At 38.2% G+C, this 17,135-nt stretch overlaps 1 protein-coding gene across 14 annotated transcripts in view; it reads right to left on the bottom strand.

Annotated features, from left to right (window-relative positions):
- LOC114153279 (EH domain-binding protein 1-like) overlaps window positions 1-17,135 on the bottom strand; it is a 29,998-nt gene that overhangs the window by 8,395 nt on the left and 4,468 nt on the right. For 2 of the 14 annotated variants that reach the window (XM_028031690.1, XM_028031691.1), the window contains exons 2-14: window positions 16,888-16,945; window positions 15,520-15,615; window positions 14,954-15,007; window positions 13,739-13,917; window positions 12,610-12,731; window positions 12,395-12,484; window positions 10,717-11,433; window positions 8,086-8,151; window positions 7,845-7,982; window positions 7,492-7,707; window positions 7,206-7,362; window positions 954-1,418; window positions 661-759 (exon numbers count right to left, since the gene is read on the bottom strand). In XM_028031690.1, coding sequence (XP_027887491.1) covers window positions 661-759; window positions 954-1,418; window positions 7,206-7,362; window positions 7,492-7,707; window positions 7,845-7,982; window positions 8,086-8,151; window positions 10,717-11,433; window positions 12,395-12,484; window positions 12,610-12,731; window positions 13,739-13,917; window positions 14,954-15,007; window positions 15,520-15,615; window positions 16,888-16,945 — 2,457 coding nt within the window. The remainder of the gene's footprint in view (window positions 1-660; window positions 760-953; window positions 1,419-7,205; window positions 7,363-7,491; window positions 7,708-7,844; window positions 7,983-8,085; window positions 8,152-10,716; window positions 11,434-12,394; window positions 12,485-12,609; window positions 12,732-13,738; window positions 13,918-14,953; window positions 15,008-15,519; window positions 15,616-16,887; window positions 16,946-17,135) is intronic. The other 12 variants (XM_028031693.1, XM_028031697.1, XM_028031692.1 and 9 more) reach the window with 11 other exon arrangements.

Here is a 17,135-nt window from a genome sequence, read left to right as displayed (position 1 = left end):
GTTCTTCTGTGTTTGCAAGTCCCTGTGGTTTATCTGCTGAAGGCTCCTGACTGGCACCATTTGATGCAGATGTGTGCAGCATGGAGGCCATTGTCTCATAGCTAAGAATCAAAATATGACAGACAGGAAAACCATGAGACACAGCTCACCCTGAAATGACCCAGCAACATGACCGCAGCTGAACTCGATCACAGAGAACCAGCCAAACATCATGCTTGATTAGTTTCCTTAGCAGACTTTGTTTTGGTGTGCTTCCAAAAAATGTTGCTCGAAGAGCCCAAAGGAAACATGGGTTTATTTTTAATAGAGAGAACTGCTCTTTTGGCACAGCCAGGAACAATCAAAATACTTTCCAAATGCTGTTAAAAGCTTCAATTCAAGAGGAAAATAACTAAATATGCAAGTTCTTTGCAACTAGATGTCATTTAAGTGCCGTTTTCTGAGCAGAATAAGTTAATTTAACAACAAAACCAATGAAAATCCATCACTAGCACCAATGAAGCGATGCACTGAGATTATCTCTTGTAGGTTTAGGGAAGCATATGGCATATTTCTGCACAAATATGACATTCAGTCACTTTTGTTATTTCAGTCCGCAAAAACCAGCATTCAGCAGCACACCTCAACAGGTAATCTGACCGCAGCAGCAGGCAGACTCACCCTCGGTGCAACACCCCAAACATGGCTGACATGAAGCCAGCAGATGTCTCCTTCTGCTCTTCTGCAATACACACATCATCCTCTGCACCTTTCTGGGTGCTAACACACACATAAAAAAACATACACACTTATTTTACTTTGCAGATAAAATTTCTTCACTTATGAATACCATTCACACAGGTAGTATGGAAAGAAGAGCTTCAGTTACTTGCTGTTGTTAGGCGGCAGCACAGTGGAATGATGTTAGTAAGTGCAGGTTTGCATCTGAATGCTAGCAACCATCACTGACTCACCCCCCTACTACAACCTCTTCCTCCTCCTTCACTGCAGGACTTTCAGTACTTCCCGTCCCTCTTTGTGCTTCCGTCTCGGCTGTGGTCTCCTCCATAGCTGCCCACAGTTTGTTCTCTTCATGGCACAACGACTCTTCATTGATCACAAGGCTCTCCTGATCAGCAACTTTAGGTGGTTTCTCGTTAACTGCTCCTTCCAGTTGTGATTTGTCTGGTGGCTGGATGTCATTCTCCTGCTGCAGCTGTCGTTTTGGTTTTGGGGGCGACAAATCTGTCCTTTCTCTGATTGGTTTTGGGGAAGGCTCAGAAGGGGCTACTGGTTGCACAAAAGGTCTCTCAGGCTCTTTAGTCTCCTCTGGAACTGGTTTTGGTGATTCTAAATGTGTCTCTGGAGCTTCTGCTGCTGTTGTTTGGTTCTGCTGTGTCATCAAAGTTTCCAACTTGGTAGATTCTCCAGAGGATGAACTGCAACACAAAGAGAGCTAGGTGAATACTGATTCATATTTCCTTTAAACTACAGTATTTATAAACCAAAGTTTCACACACTTAACAAACAAAAGAATGGCTGGGAGAATAAAGCAGAGAAGCAAGCACAAAGAAATTCCCTTGTCAGTTCTTACCCTCTGCACAAAGGTTTTGCACCCTCCTCAGCAGAGATTTGTACAGTTGTATCTTTGCAACTTCCCCCTTCTAACACTTTCCATAGAGGAGTCTCTGCGTCAGACAGCCTCTGTGGAGGCAGTGCCAGCGTCAAGACCTCTAATGTCATTATTTTATTCAGCTCCTCTGGGGGGCCTGATTCAATATCACATGGTGAATGAAGTGAGGCGGTTTCTTTCTTTTCTGAGGTATCAGAGTTTGACAGGGAGCATTCCACTACAGAGGGTTGCTTCAGACTGGAGTAAGCAAGGAAAAGAAGGAAACCAAATAAGAAAATAGAGAACAAAAGAGAAACAAGCAGAAAAATGACAAAGATTACAGCAAACACACAGATATGCATGAACATTTGAAAACAGAACTTGATGCTTGGTAATAGGAGGAAGGATGACTGAATAAAGCTGTAAGGAGGAGTTGAAGAAATTGAAATGAACACAACGTTCTTTCATTGGGGAAATATTTCATATTTGGTTACCAAATGTTGATCCCATTAACAAAGTTAAGCTATTTTTTTTAAATTATTTACAATATACTTTTTTCCCCTTTATTCTTGATTCTAGGAACTTTTCTTTTCCACTGTGGTATAAATACAATGTGACACAGAGGCTGTGAGGTGTTATAGAAAACCAGGGCAAAATAGAATATTTTCTTAAACTTCAGCAATATTATGTATCAAAGATGATGAATGATTCTTAAATATTTTACTTTTTTTTTACTACTATTAAAATTTTTTACTGGTGATGAGTTTCTTTTGTTCTGAAAATCTCGTCTTTATGTTGCATTTATGGTTCAGGTGATTGGAAGAGAAAGAGACAAAGAAAACTTCATTCTTATTTTTAGTTAATTAAAGGAATCAGTCTTTCCAAACCCATACCACAGAGTTCATCAACAAAGAGTAAGCACAACACCACATGTAAGAAATGTCATGAAAAAGGAATAAGTCAGCTCAGTAACAAAATAGGTGAGAGTTTTGAATTTCGAAGATAATTAATTTTACAAATAAAATCATTAGGTTTTATTATAAGCACAGAAACAGACCACACAAAGCAGGAAACACCAGTTGGTGGCAGCTCCACATCGTTATTGAAACTTACCGCTTTTCAAAAGCAGAGTTCGGTTCACTCAGTTTCTTTCTTTCTTCTGACTGAAGGGACATTTTTTCAGGCAGCTGTTTGGCTGTAATGCCGTTTTTCACCAGTGGAGGGAACCGTTGAGTTTGTGTTTCACCTTTGACATCCGTTTGGGATTTATTGAAACCAAGTTTAGAGGTGGTTTTCATCTTCTCCTTGTCCTCATCTGACTTGTTTTCCTCCAGAATGCTGAGCGGAGGGCTCCTCGTCTTCTCCTCCTCTTTTTTCTTTCTCATCTCTATTTCCTCCTTCTGCTGAAAAAGCTTCTTTTGCTCTTCGTTCCTTTTCTTTTCCTTTTCTTCTTTCTCCTCTTTCATTTTCTTCTCTGCTTCCAGCCTCCTTTGCTCCTCTTGCAGCTTTCTCTGGTTCTCTTCTTCTCTCTTCTTTCTCTCTTCTGCCTCCTTCTGCATCTTTTCCTTTTCTCTCTGCTCTATCAGAAGCCTCTCTTTCTTCCTCTCTTCCTCTTCACTCCTTTTCTCCTCTTCCTTCTTCTTATTCCTCTCCATCCTCTCTCTCTCTTCTCTGAAAAGTCTCTCTTTTTCTTCCTGTTCTTTTTTTCTTTTCTCCTCTGCTTCTTTGACTCTTCTCTCTTCCTCTCTGTTTTTTCTCTCTTCCATTTCTTTCATTCTTTTCTCCTCTTCCTCTCTTCTCTTGCTCTCATCATCCGACCTCTTTTTTTCTTCTGCCTTCTTTTTCTCATCTTCCTCCTCCTTCTTTTTCTTCTCTGCCTCTTTCAGTCTCTTCTCCTCTTTCTGCTTTCTTTCCTCCTCCTCATATCTCCTTTTCTCTGCTTCTTGTTTCTTCCTCTCTTCATCCTCTCTTATTTTCTGTTGTTCCTTCTCTTTTGCCTCTTTCAAATGTCTTTCCTCCATCTTCCTTGTCTTTTCCTCTTTCAAGAGTCTGATTTTCTCCTCCTCTTTCATCTTCTTCATGAATCTTTCTCTCTCTTGCTGTTTCTCCTCCTCCCTCTTCAGATTTTGTTTTTCAGCTTCTGACTCCAGAAGCTTCCTCTCCTGTTCTCTTTTCTTCTGTTCCTCTTCCTCCTTCATTTTCTCCTGTTTGTCTCTCTTCTCCTTCAGCAGTCTTGCCTCTTCAAGTTTCCTTTTCTCTCTCTCCTTCTTTGCATCCTCTTCCTCCTGCAGGAGCTTCCTCTTCTCCTCTTCCAGGAGCCTTTTCCGCTCTTCCTCATGCTTTCGTAACTCCTCCTCTTTCTGCTTCCGGTGCATCTCTTTTTCTTCCTCCTCCTTCCTTCTCCTCTCCTCCTCTTTCTTTTGGATTTCTGACTGTTTCTCCTTCTCGGCTGCTCCCTCAAACTGTTCTGTCAGTGATGGCTTTTCATTTGTTTTACTTTCAAGACTGCAGAACAGATAAATAAAAAGGCTTAACTTTTTTTTTGTCAGCATCACCTCACATTCTGAAGTCCTGTGTTGATGTGCATTGCAAAAGTATTCACACTCTGGGACTTTTTCACATTTTGCAAAGCTACAAGCACAAACTTCAGTGTATTTTATAGGGATTTTATGTGATAGGGCAACACAAAACACTGGCAGGAAAACAGTTCATGAATTAATCATCTAATAGTTTTTATTAGATTATTTTTGTTTGTAAAAAAATATGAAATTCATGTATCCTTTTCATTCCACTTCTTAATCATGCACGTTTTTTGCTCGTTTTCCACATGCAACCCCAGTAAAACACAGTAAGGTTTGTTTTTATGATGCGATCAAATTAAAAAGCGGTGATGGCTTTTGCAAAGCACTCTGTTTTTGTGACATTGATCTTGTCATTAAAATAAGAAAAACTCACCCTGCAGGACACCTTTTGATTGTGTCACGCCTAGAGTTGTCCTCTTCCAGAAACAAAGCCCCTGATTTCTGTTTCTGGTTAAGTGATATGTTCTCATAGTCATGTTCAGGTGTTTTTCTGGACAGTTTATCACTTACAACACTCTCACTGATTTGGTTTTTCGATTCAGTTTTTTCCTCAACATCTGACTGCTTAGGTGTGATAAACGCAGCAACAACAGAGGTGGAGGACTGCTCAGAGGTGGAGCGCTCAGTGCAGGAAAAGGGCCAGGGAGGTGGCGGGGCTATGATCAGCTCTGAGCAGGGCTGAGCAGGACTGAGGACAGAGATATAAGCAATCAGACTCAACAGGTGATTAGATGAGACTCCAAAACCTTGAGCATGAGGATCCGCTGCAGAGCTGTTGGTTATCTTAAATGCAGGGAGGAAAAGGGGATTCGTACAACAGGAAGTGAAGTGCAGCTGTTAGCAACCCGGAAGCTCCAAAACCAGAAGCACACAAAGCAAACTGAGGTACTGAGAAACTGCAGGCAGACATTTCTCAGAAGCCTTGATTTGTATCAGAAAGAGGAATCACTCAGGTTGGTTAGCTTGGGGCTGTTTGGATCTTTATGAGTGATGATAAAACTTGTCAAGAAGAATCCTGTCCCAACCTGTCACTACATGTTTGTCACGACGTCTTTAGTCAATACACAAAACAAAAAATGAATCAGATGGAAATGTTTTTCACTTTCTTCTGCTATTAAAATCTTTGTCAAAACAATGGCGCCACCAAAGGGTAATGGGGGCTTTTAAGGAACCCATTAAATCTATTCATTTTGCAGCCTTATGTTAAGAATATTTTATAAGAATATGAATGTGAAAAAGGGAAGAGCTTATTGAGTTACAACATTTGTTCATTAATTTATTTGGCGCATGTCTTTTATTTTTGTACATTTTATTTAAAAAGAGACATAAATTTATGCTGTTTCTGAAGTAATTAACATATTAACTGTTATGATTGTAATATTTATTTTGAATCTGATACATACAGTATATTTAAGGAAAAAAAAATATGCATCAGATATTCAAATGGATACTTATTTGAATATTACACCTTTTTATCATTCTGCTTTTTATTGCGAACACAGTTGTAACAAGCTCATATTTGCTGCTTATATCAGCATGAGCTGTTATATCAAAGAGCCTCAAACCAGCTGAATAATATAGACACCTTCCTAATTACAATTTTAAAACAGAAAATCTTAATCAATTATGGAGCTTCTTTAGCCTCCACATGACTAACAACCAGAAATATTGCTAAACAGACACATTTTTCTTTCTTTTTATGTGAGGTAAAAGTAAAGTAGCTTTCTTTCAGTCAGCTGACCAGCTGTACAGCACAAATAAGGGCAGATTATATAGCCCTTATGTAATTTTTGGTTTTATTGTGCAAATATGATCAAAGGATTCCCTCTGACCACCCATTGAAATTTTCTGGAAGTGCACCTGGTCGTAAGACACATCAATGCAACCAGCACGTACTGTAACATGTTTTCATTTGGAGTTACACAATAGAGTCAAAAAAGTGAGTTTGCACATTGTCCTATCAAGAACTGTAGAATAATATCAGCAGCTAACAAGAAAATGTTCAATTTATTAATAGGTTTTTTTTAACATGAAGTCTCAAAACAGGGAAAGTGACTGCACACATGACAAATCCTTCCCAATTTTCACATTTCAGAGTTTTAATTTATTTAAATAAAAAATCAAGTATAGATTTCTTTTGTCATTTGATAAAAACTAATAAATAATGCATAATTGTTGTAAAACATTAAAGTCACACATTACACTAAAGAGCAGTGAAAATAACTCCAGCAGCACACATTGAGCCAAAGGTGATCTGAGCAGAACAAACCAAGCAGGGCATCACAGTCATGATGGGAAAACTGAGAGAATCCAATCGGATTTGTCCATCATGATGTTTAATAGCTGTTAGTAGATTAGTAGTCGGCATGCAACAAAAAAGTCACTTTACATGCAGGGAGTTTAATTTGAGTGTAATGCTCAATGATTACTTTCATTTCAGTTCCAAAAGATTAAAGAAATAAAATATATGTAACTGAAAATAACTGAATCTTAAAGATTTCCTTTCCACTCTGAAAGTATTGTCTTAATTTTAAGTTTCATAAATGCAGTCTGTTCCCAACTCAATGCTTAATCATGTTAACTGATCATCATTTAAATACTGACAGCCTCCACAACTGTTTAAGGAAAATCTGTTCTAGAAACAGTTCTAGAGTCACAAAACATGCATAGTTTTATTAACAACATCAGCCCATGAAAATTTCTATATTTTTCCAGAGATTCAGGAAGTTCTGTTAAACAATTATGTAGCATTGCAGAAAACACATTAAAAACCATTTAAGAGAATTTTAAAAAATGGTCTAAATGGATCACGTTACTCCATCACAGATATGTTGGGTAAATTATTGCTTTTTGATAATAGTTTTTGTATGATTGGACCACTAGTTGTATCTTCTTTTAGCCTGAATACAGCATCATATTCAATTTCTATCCACTTTCTTTTTAAGATCTGTTCACTGTTGACAGATTAATTTCCTCTGACCCGACAGTCTAAAAGAACCAAAGCAAGACTCTAAATTAAGATCTGAACTCACCTGGTCTTTCCAGCTTTGCTCTCTGCGATAATCAGCTTTGGCTCTTCCAATGTTCTTCTGTTTGTGCCTGTCTGGTTACTGGTAGGAGACGTTTTGTCTTGGCTCATTGGGCTTACAGTTGTCTCTTTAGCTACCAGAGGGACAGAGAGTGATGAGCCTATAAAGACAGAAATCAAGGAAAAAAATCATTAGAATTAGACAAACAAGACTTGATGGATTTCAAATTATCCAAAGCCGATACAAATAAATAAATACATGAGACAGGTTTATTAAAAAGCTGGTGTACCTGTCTGACTAGAGCTGATTTGAGCAGAAGGAGGTGAAGAATTAATAAAAGTGAGAGAGGAGGAGAAAAAAGTTGGGGAGGAAATAAGGGCGGCAGAAAGAGCTGGCGTCTCTGGGTCACAGAGAGCATCGAGATCTGGACTAGTCAGCAGAGGGACGGGGGAAATGTTTCCAATGGCTCGAGCGGGATCTGATGTAGGCCAAAGCCCCTGAGTAACTGACAGAAAAAAAGAGTAAAGATAGAAAACAGGAGGAAACAGAAAGAAAACTCATATGCAGAAGAACTAACAGAGGAGGATGTAGAAGGGGGTAGAAAACATGTTGTAAGTGAGGTAGACCAAACACAATGGTTACCTGACTCTGAGCCAGAGGGCGGACATTTAGGCAGAGATGATGATGATGAAAGTGGAGAAGAATCAGCAGATATAGGAGAGGGAGAGGTGGGGCGTGCAAAGGATTTCACAACCTGGGGTCTGAAAACGTGGGAACGGCCTGGTGTGCAGGGGGGAAGATGGCAGAGGAGGCAAGAGTAAAAATGAAATATTATAGGGATGAACCGGATAAGCAATACATCGAATAAAGAGAAAAGACACACCAGAGCTTGAAGCAGAATCATCTACGTTCTGAACCTCTTGGGGGCGCTGCTGGTGCACTGTAGGAGCTTAAAGGAGAGCAGAAAGAGGAACAGTCAGAAAAAAGTAAATCAGAAACTTAAGACAAAAAGCAAAAAAGAAAATGGATGGAAAACAAACATGCTGTTTAGAAACCACAGATGAAACCTTTGCTTTTTTCAGATTTAGTGAAAACTTGTTCTGCTTTTTCATTATGTTTGCAATGCTCTGATCTCTAAGAGGTTGTGTTCAGAAGTAGGAGTGACGCAGTTTCCTTCTGTTACTTGGCTCAATAAAACTCAAATCCTCTAAAAAGATAAAACATTACACAGCATGTTAGCAAGCTCAGTCAAGCTGAAGAGTTCTTCTTCATTCTTCTTTCTTTTTTCCTCAGCTAATTTTGTAACCTAAGGTTAGGAAAACACAAATCAAAAGCTGCAACCAAAACCTCTCATTTAAGATATGATCCACTAGTCTGGACAGGTTAATTCTGCTTGTGGTGGTTCTCAAAGTTTAGTTACTGTTCAAAAGATTTCAGTGTTTGCTGCATTTTTATATCAGTTAAAGGGATCTCTAGCATTCCAGTACAAAAAAATAAAAATACTAGATACAAACGATGTATTTTATTTGAATTTCCATAGCAGACTAAGACAAAGTAGCTCAGATTTAAAGTGAAAAGAAAAGGATACAGGATTTTCTATTTTTTTATATACATATACCCATAAATAAAATCTACTGTAATTAATACCTTTCAGAATAAATTTTAGTTAGAAAATAAAATCCTTCATACTGAGATTTAATGTCAGTGTAAATGCAGCTAATCTGATTCATGTTCTATTTCAATATGTGGATATATAGACATGTGCATTCTTGAATGTCTGTTATCCACCTATTTATTTTAAACTGCACTTTAGAGAGGATTCAAGCAGCTCAGTCACTCTGCTCAGGTTCCAGCATTTACAGGAACTCTTATTAATTCGTACTTCCTCCTGTATAAACTCTGCCTATTTTCCTTCTGCTTATTTCCACTTCACTGTGCAGTTTATGTTTGCTGAATTTCATATTTTATTTGTTTGACCTTATTTGGTTCCCGTTAGGCTTTCTCTGAATTACACCTGCTTTATTACTCTTTAATGTTTATTTGACTTAGTGAATAATTAAAGTCTGTAGTTTTCTATCTCACTGCCTTAGTTTAAATTTCCATTTGTTTTCTATTCATTTGCAACTTTCATGTAATATTTTCCTACTGAATGTGTTGTTTAGACTTCAGAAGACTTCAGAAGATGGACTTTGTGTTACTGGTTTTGAGTTGGAGTGTACAGATGTGTTGGTGCTTAAAGTTTGCATACATGGAGATGAAAGCCATTGTTTTAGGCCCGGATGCATCAAAGCTGTTGTTTGTTTGGGGTGAAAAGGTCATACAATAAGCAACTCAAATTAATTACAACAACAAAAATGAATTTGGTGCACAAATTTGGAAATAGGCTAAAGATACATACATATTTACCTTCTAATATTTATGAGTGATAAAAGTGAAAAAAATTTATCTGAAAGTAAAGGTATGGAGGTTTACATTAAGCTGCATGATCGACTGCAACTTCAAACTAATTTAACATTTGTCCACTGCTGTATGCTTAAAAGTGATGCAGTTCCAAGAGAAGGAATCGTTTTCAACTAAGTATTTATTTTGTAAAGAAAAGTGGTCAAATGTCCAGTTAGAGTTTGTATTAGAGGCTCATTATCAGCTACATAGTTTTCAATTTCTCTGCAACTTTTCAAAGGGCATTTAATGTTAGAGGGTGTATGAATATATTTGAATCTAATATACATTTTTAATCAAATATTAGTTATCTTTTACTTTTACTTTTTCAATTCCAGCCTTAAAAAAGAAAGTGCATTATCGTGATAGCCACCAGTCATAAAAATGAGTCAGAGGTTTGAATTTTGACTGAAAAAAAAGACTATGAAAAAGATGAGTTCAAGTAGGTGCATTCACTTCCTGGGTGAAACACAGCATCACCGATAAAACATTTAAATATTAAACTCAACAATATTTGATCAATCATCATGCACAGTCCACAAACAAACCCACCCCCATAGTTAAAAGCATACATTTCACAAGACCACCACACTAATAAAAACATGCAGCTGAGAGTATGAGGCATGCCTGCACTGCAAAAACACAAAATCTTACCAAGTAATTTTGGTCTATTTTCTAGTGCAAATATCTTAGTACACTTGAAATAAGACAAAACTAACTTATAAGCAACTTTTTGGCAAGAAATAGGAGTTTGGTTTGAGTAAATAATTTCTTAATATTAATGAAAAAGTACTAGTTCCATAGGCAGATTATTTCACTTATAACATGGGAAAAATGTCTTGTTATAAGTGAAATTATTTCCCAAAAGAAATACAACGTTTTCATCAAAATTAAGAAATAATTGATTCAAAACAGGCTCCTCTTTCTTGCTGATAAGTTACATGCAAGTAAGTTTTGTCTTATTTCAAGTGTACTAAGATTAGCAGAGGGAGGTGCATTTTGATCTAGAAACTAGATCAATATTAATTTTGCATTTTTGCAGTGTGTATGCCAGACTGCCTCCTGTTAGCTTTACCTGGGCCTGCCTGGAAGATTCTGGGCAGAGAAGGGGGCAGAGAGAGGGTCCAGGTGACAGGAGGCTGAACAGATTGATTCTCATGGGGCAGAGGCGGCTTTTGGAGGGAGGTAAATTTGGGAGCAGGAATCTGGCAGGCTGCTGAGATTGGCTTATGGGTCACAGCAGTGGATACAATGAGAGATGTGGTTGGAGAAGATATGGATGAGGATGTTATTGCTGTTTTAGGTGATGGTGATGAAGAATGTGGAAGCTTGAGAAGCTCTGAGGATGGAGCTGGGGGTGTATTTGAGGTCAGAGGTGAAGAGGTTTCTGCAAAAGCTGGAGACGTATTACAGGACGATTTGGAGGTTGCTGAATTTTCAGGGAGCGGAGAGGCAGAGGAGGGACTCTGAACTGGGGGAGGCTTTTCTGTGGCCTGCGTTTTAGGAGGACTAGTTACAGAGTCGCACACAGCAGTGTCTGAAAAGGCAGTGCTGGCCATTTTCGCCCGCTTAGACCTGGGCGAAGGCTGAGGGGAGGGGCCAGGTGCAGGTTGGATGTCTGATTGGACAGGAGCAGCTGAGAACAGATGTCGGGAACGGCGGGGAGAGGGACGTGGAGCATTTGGCAGAGGAGGGCGAGAATGAAGAATGGAAGTGGAGGGATCAACATCACGCCCACCGGCTGGTTTAATAGAAAAACAGTGATGAAAGATGGGGTGTGGAAAAAGAGAATCTATGAAAAAGACAAAGAGGGTTGTGACTGCCGAAACAATGAAACAATGGTAGGATCACATGACTGTCAGTGGTGATACAGTCATGTAAATCACGTTTTAAAGCAAAACAAAATAAAGAACCCCTGCTGAAGCTAAAGCTAGTATAAGAATGTTATCTGAGCATGCTTCCTGATAAATCTGATCCAATAGTAACTGTGTCAAATGCAAAAGTGAGAGCTAAATAACATTGGAAATCTCTTGAAGCACTCAATGGTATTTTAAAATGAACCTCTGGTATTTGTTGGGGTTTAGGGACCACAACTAAACATGCATATAACTGTCCATTTTAATAGTTGAAACAGAAAATATACCTTTATTTGCATTGCATTACATTTTACATTTTAGCTACCGCAAAACCTAACATCGATGGTCTTTCTTTGGATTACATCCAATCAGTGCCAAGGAAAAAGAAAGGTGCTCTTTGATTGACTGCTTTGCAAATGTCAGCCAGTAGTGTTCCAGGTAGCATCATGCCTAGATATGTAAGCTTCCCAATACTTTTAAAAATTGTCAGATTTTCCACAAACAATTTGGGATCAACTAACAATTTTTTTTATTGGTAAATACTGAAATGGGAATCGACAGAGGACATTTTCCTGCAATTCTAAAACGTTTTAAGATCTCAGTACTGTGGTTTCACATTGGCAAAGGCTGACAGAGCTGTTTTTATGTCCCGCAGCAAAACTGTTCATCCTAGCAGATGTACTTCCGAACAGTGACGGCTGGAGTCTGATGTGTTTAGTGTTTAAGTGAGAAGTATGTGGGTTTCAGCAGCAGGGCGAGTGACAGGACTGTGTGAAATACTGCGAGACAATGTGAGTGCTTTAGCAGCTGATGCAGACAGACAGACAGTGTTTCCATCCACACCTCCTCTTCACTGGCAAGGAAAAAATAGTGACAGAAAAGGCAAGATGGAGCTACCTGAAGTTGGCAAAGTGACTCCAGTGGATGTTCGGGTGTCAGGAGGAAGAGGAGCAGGACGGTTTGGACGAGTTAGTGTGTGTGGAACAACTGCAGGAGCCATTAATGGAAAGAGTCCAGCACAGAAGGAGTCAGAAAAACAGGGTAGAATAACAGGGAAGGTTGTGTCAGAGGTGTGATGATAGGAAATTAAATCAGGAAAACGTTCTACCTACCTGTGGCAGTGACAGACTTCCGGTCCTCCTCTTCATCGCTCTCATTGAAGTCTTCCAGGTTGCCAATATCGGTGGTGGGTTTGACACTCATGAGGCTGGCAAGACTCTGCATGTCTTCATCACTGAGAAACAGTAACAAACCTTTATCACACCACTGTTAAAGATGGGTAGGCGACATCACTTTAAGGCATTGAATCATCAAATATGTGATGTATTTGACCCCAAAATATGTATTTTATTCTTAATAACTTCATTCAAAATCAGAAGACACCATCAAAGAATCATGCAATACAAGTATTAGGGAAAACAGTGACCTTCACACTCATGCTTATTTTGTTGGAACCAAAAAGAAATCTGACACTGTTGACACTCCAACAATTAATTTAAGATAAACTAACTCAAGCATTTCTGTAAAGTGTCTAAGAACTTTAAATTAGTCATTCATAACTTCCTAGCACGATACAGAGGCCAATTTCACCTTGAAAGATTAGAGATATGAATCAAATATGACACATAAGTGTGGATTTTCATAGGTTAAAATACTGCAACATCTTCCTCAGCTAACTACTTCTTAAACAAATATGCCATCAAAATGCCTTTTTTTGTCCTACCATCATAAACCCAAACAAATGCAGTTTGCTAAGAGCTACACGGCTACAGGGACATTAACTGGAACTATGTGATGTGAGTTTAAGAGCCTTGAACAAAAACTAATCCACATAGTTTAGTACAAAACAAAGGATGAATGTGGTTAAGCACCTCATGGACATTTTGGATTATGGTGGAGGATCTGTAATGCTGTGGGTTTTGTTAGTCTTCCTAAAGCCCAGGGAACCTTGTTAGTGGCAACATGAACTCACTGAAATACAAGAACATGTAACATGAACATGCCTCTGCTAGAAAATTAATAATGGGCCATTGGGTCTTTCTGGACAATATTGACCCAAAACATGTGTCCACATCAACACAGAATTGATCCACCAGATGGAAAATCAACCTTCACCCATGGATATCTGTTTCCAAACTGAAATCCTATAGAAAGTATGTGGGGTAAACTGATGCAAAGAAAGAATAAGAGAGAACATGGGGCCTATCTTTATGTTTGATCCTGGTAATTCAAACAACTTACGTAGCTTTTCCTTCTCGAATAAAGACACACGACAGAGACAACTTGAGCTCAGCCTCCACCACTTTGACCGACAGTGGCTTCAGCTTCAGAGTCAGGTCAGTCTGGGTCGGTGTGGGACTGGCGAAGCGCTTCAGGTTGATGTCAGCAGAAGCTAGCACCTTGCGGTGACCTTTGTTCTCCTGTGGATAATGAGTAGAAACAATCTTTGAATTTATAGTATTTTATCTGGCGCTTATTTTTATAGTGGAAGTTTTATCTGATAAGGTAGATGTGATTATTGTGCAAAAGTTGGAACTCATCCCTTAATTTCTTTGAATTTTCAAGGAGCCCAACTTTGGACTTTGGCTGTTTTTTATATATTGTAAGTTCAGTGATGCACTATTTTAAAAGGAATGATCTTCATCCATAAAAAGACTTCCGAAGTCAATTGATAAACACACTTTGTGTCTATAAATACTCAGTCTGCAAATAGAGATTTCACATAAAATCAAGAAAAGAAAAATTTAATAGCCTCTGACTTACTGTCTTCAGTCAGAGGCTTCTCCAAATTTGCTGTAATACAGACTGCTACAGGAGATCCTTCCTGCCCTCGACCAACCCCATCTACAGAAACCCTTTGAAGAATCTTGAATAATTAGGTTATAAAAACATTTGATTTCACTTTTTGTGAATTGAATTTGATTTAATGTAGAAAAGAATCCCATCACAAAGATTATTCTTGAGAATGTTCAATAATAGTTTTAAAGACATAAAATGTCTTTAATAGCCAGACAGTAGTACTTTTTAGTCATTCACTTTTTTAAAGCACACACTGCATGAAAAAGCAGCTAAAGGAAAAAAACAACTTTGAAATCCTGAAGACATAGTAATAAAGATTTCTTTAAATGATTACAAAAAAGTTAAAGGTTACCAAAAACGTTTTGCACATTGCACTGTAAAAAGAACTTGGGTAAATTTGCAGCGTAAACAGTAGAGCAGGGGTGTCAAACTCCAGTCCTCGAGGGCCGCTGTCCTGCAACTTTTAGATGTGCCTCTGCTGCACCACACCTGAATAGAATAATTAGGTCATTAAGGCTCTGAGAACTGATCTACACAAGGAGGAGGTAATTAAGCCATTTCGTTCCAGTGTTTTGTACCTGTGGCACATCTAAGAACTGCAGGACAGCGGCCCTTGAGGACTGGAGTTTGACACCTGTGCAGTAGAGTGATACTTACCCCCTCAAGCACAAACGTCCATTCCTTGTCCTCAAACTCGTCTGTGTTAGGTTCCTAAAGGAGTGATAAGAAAATTAGTTTTTAATGAAATATTCTCTAAGCTTAGTGATCCTGTTTCTTTTATTTCTATAATTTTATATTTAGATATGCATAAGCCCCTTCCAGACGTGCCAGCTTTTTGAAACGAGGTGCAACTCAAAATATTAACTTCAGGTCTTCAATCTTTTGTATACATTATTCATTTATCTAATGCATCCATAATTCCCATTAGCTTACTTTGAGGTGGAGGAACTCAAGCACATTAATGATGGTTGTGTTCCACTTCAGTATCTTTGCATTTTGGTTGTTAGATAAATTATATGCAAAACCAAAACTTTATCTAAAAGGAATGCAGCCCCAGTTAAAGACTGCAAGACTAGACAATTTACAGTAAGTAGAGTTAAACTTTAGAAAGTGTAAAGTGCACAAAGGCTTCTGTAAGTAGTTTGTTTTAGCTAGTAAAAATAAAAAGTTAAACAGATAAACAATTTCCTGGGTCACCTCTCATAGTGTTTGAAATGGAATACCTTGAACAATGTAACAGAGATGTCAATGTTTTCTGGAACAGGCCACATCACCGTTCCCCTGTAGGGGTTCTTTATCCCAGGCTGCCAACTGTGGAGCTGCACAAGAAAAAGTTAACATTAACAAATGCACTCTTAAGATAATTATGAGGTACTATTTTTTCTTCAGATGTAGCAAATCAAACAGCACAAGTCACATTTCTTGATGCTCAAGCAAGGAGAGGGGATGTCTAATAACTGTGACTCTCCTCAGCCAGGAATTTTTCTGCATCAAAAACCCCTGCAGTCCCTTAAATGGCAAGTATCTTTATCTTGGTATATTACGTATATACACATAACCTGCATCTTAACTCGAGTCGAGCAAATCTCAATCTCGTTGTAATCTGTTGATGACAATGACAAATAAATCTTATCTTATCTTATCTTATCTTATCTTAAGTAGGAGTTGGCAGTCTCCGCAGATTACATTAATTTGTCAGGCTTTAGCACAGATATGTGCCAGAGAATCAGGCTCTAGGTGCTACAGCCAATTCACCACTTTGTCTCATTAACATAATGGATGTTACAGTTACATTTGATTTAGATCAAGGCATCTTAACTTGATGGAAATCTTTAAAATGTTTATAACTGAGCAGGACAGAAGCTCAGAAGTCAAAGTTCAAAAGAGGTGAAAGACTAGTAAACTCAAAAGGTAAAAACTAACTTAGTAAGTAAGAGACTTTATTCTGTCACATACAAATGCAAAACTGAACAAGTTTTCAATCTGATTGGCTTCTATTTTATGTGCAAAAATGTCTTTCCTAAATAGTTTGGTTAAAATTATCTCTCACATTTTAAAAAACAATATTTTCATATTTCTGGTGCTATCTATAGGTGGTCTAAACAGAGACCTCCCCAACATACAGGATTATCTGCATCTCTACTGAAAACAATCCTCATGCATCATGGAGAATGGAGTCAAAATAAACATAACTTTTTTCTGGATAAAGGGAGGCTGCATCAAAGTTGAGCTTTGCTATTCTCTAACATGTCTGTTTAGGGGTTTTAATTCATTATCGACACATGGACAACCTTTAAGTCAAAGCTGGAGTTTTCCTCTTAGTTTTGACAAATACAACGTTTTGGTATGCATCAGCAAATTCTTCTAGAAAGCAGACTGAACAAATGCCAATATGTTTTGAATTTTAACTACTGAGGGATTTTAAAATGACAGAACATCAACTAATGCTAAGTAAGGTTCTCATTTGTTCAAAATGATGTTACTGTTGCAGATTAAGGGAAGGCTTTTGTGTGTAATCCCAAAAGGAGAATCCCCATGAGACTACACAGACTCATGCATAGGTCTGTTGTGTTTTGTCATCTCAGCTTTACCTTAGAGCACATACGTCTGTTCCTCCTGGTCCACACCACTCTCAGCTTGTCTGGTTGCCTTTAGAAACACACAAACACACCAAAACAGAAATAAGACCTTGCCTAATGTTGTAACTCAATAATTACACCTAGTACACACTCTGCTTGAAAGATTGAGTGAACAAGACAAGAAAAAGGGATGTGGAAAAGGTTTTCACATGGAACTTGGAAAGTTTTTAAATTAGATCTCAGACCATCTGAACAAAGTG

Source organism: Xiphophorus couchianus, chromosome 11, assembly GCF_001444195.1.
Source record: "Xiphophorus couchianus chromosome 11, X_couchianus-1.0, whole genome shotgun sequence".
Lineage (NCBI taxonomy): Eukaryota > Metazoa > Chordata > Actinopteri > Cyprinodontiformes > Poeciliidae > Xiphophorus > Xiphophorus couchianus.
Note: the sequence above shows the minus strand (reverse complement) of the source record. Positions and strands in the feature narration are given on the sequence as shown.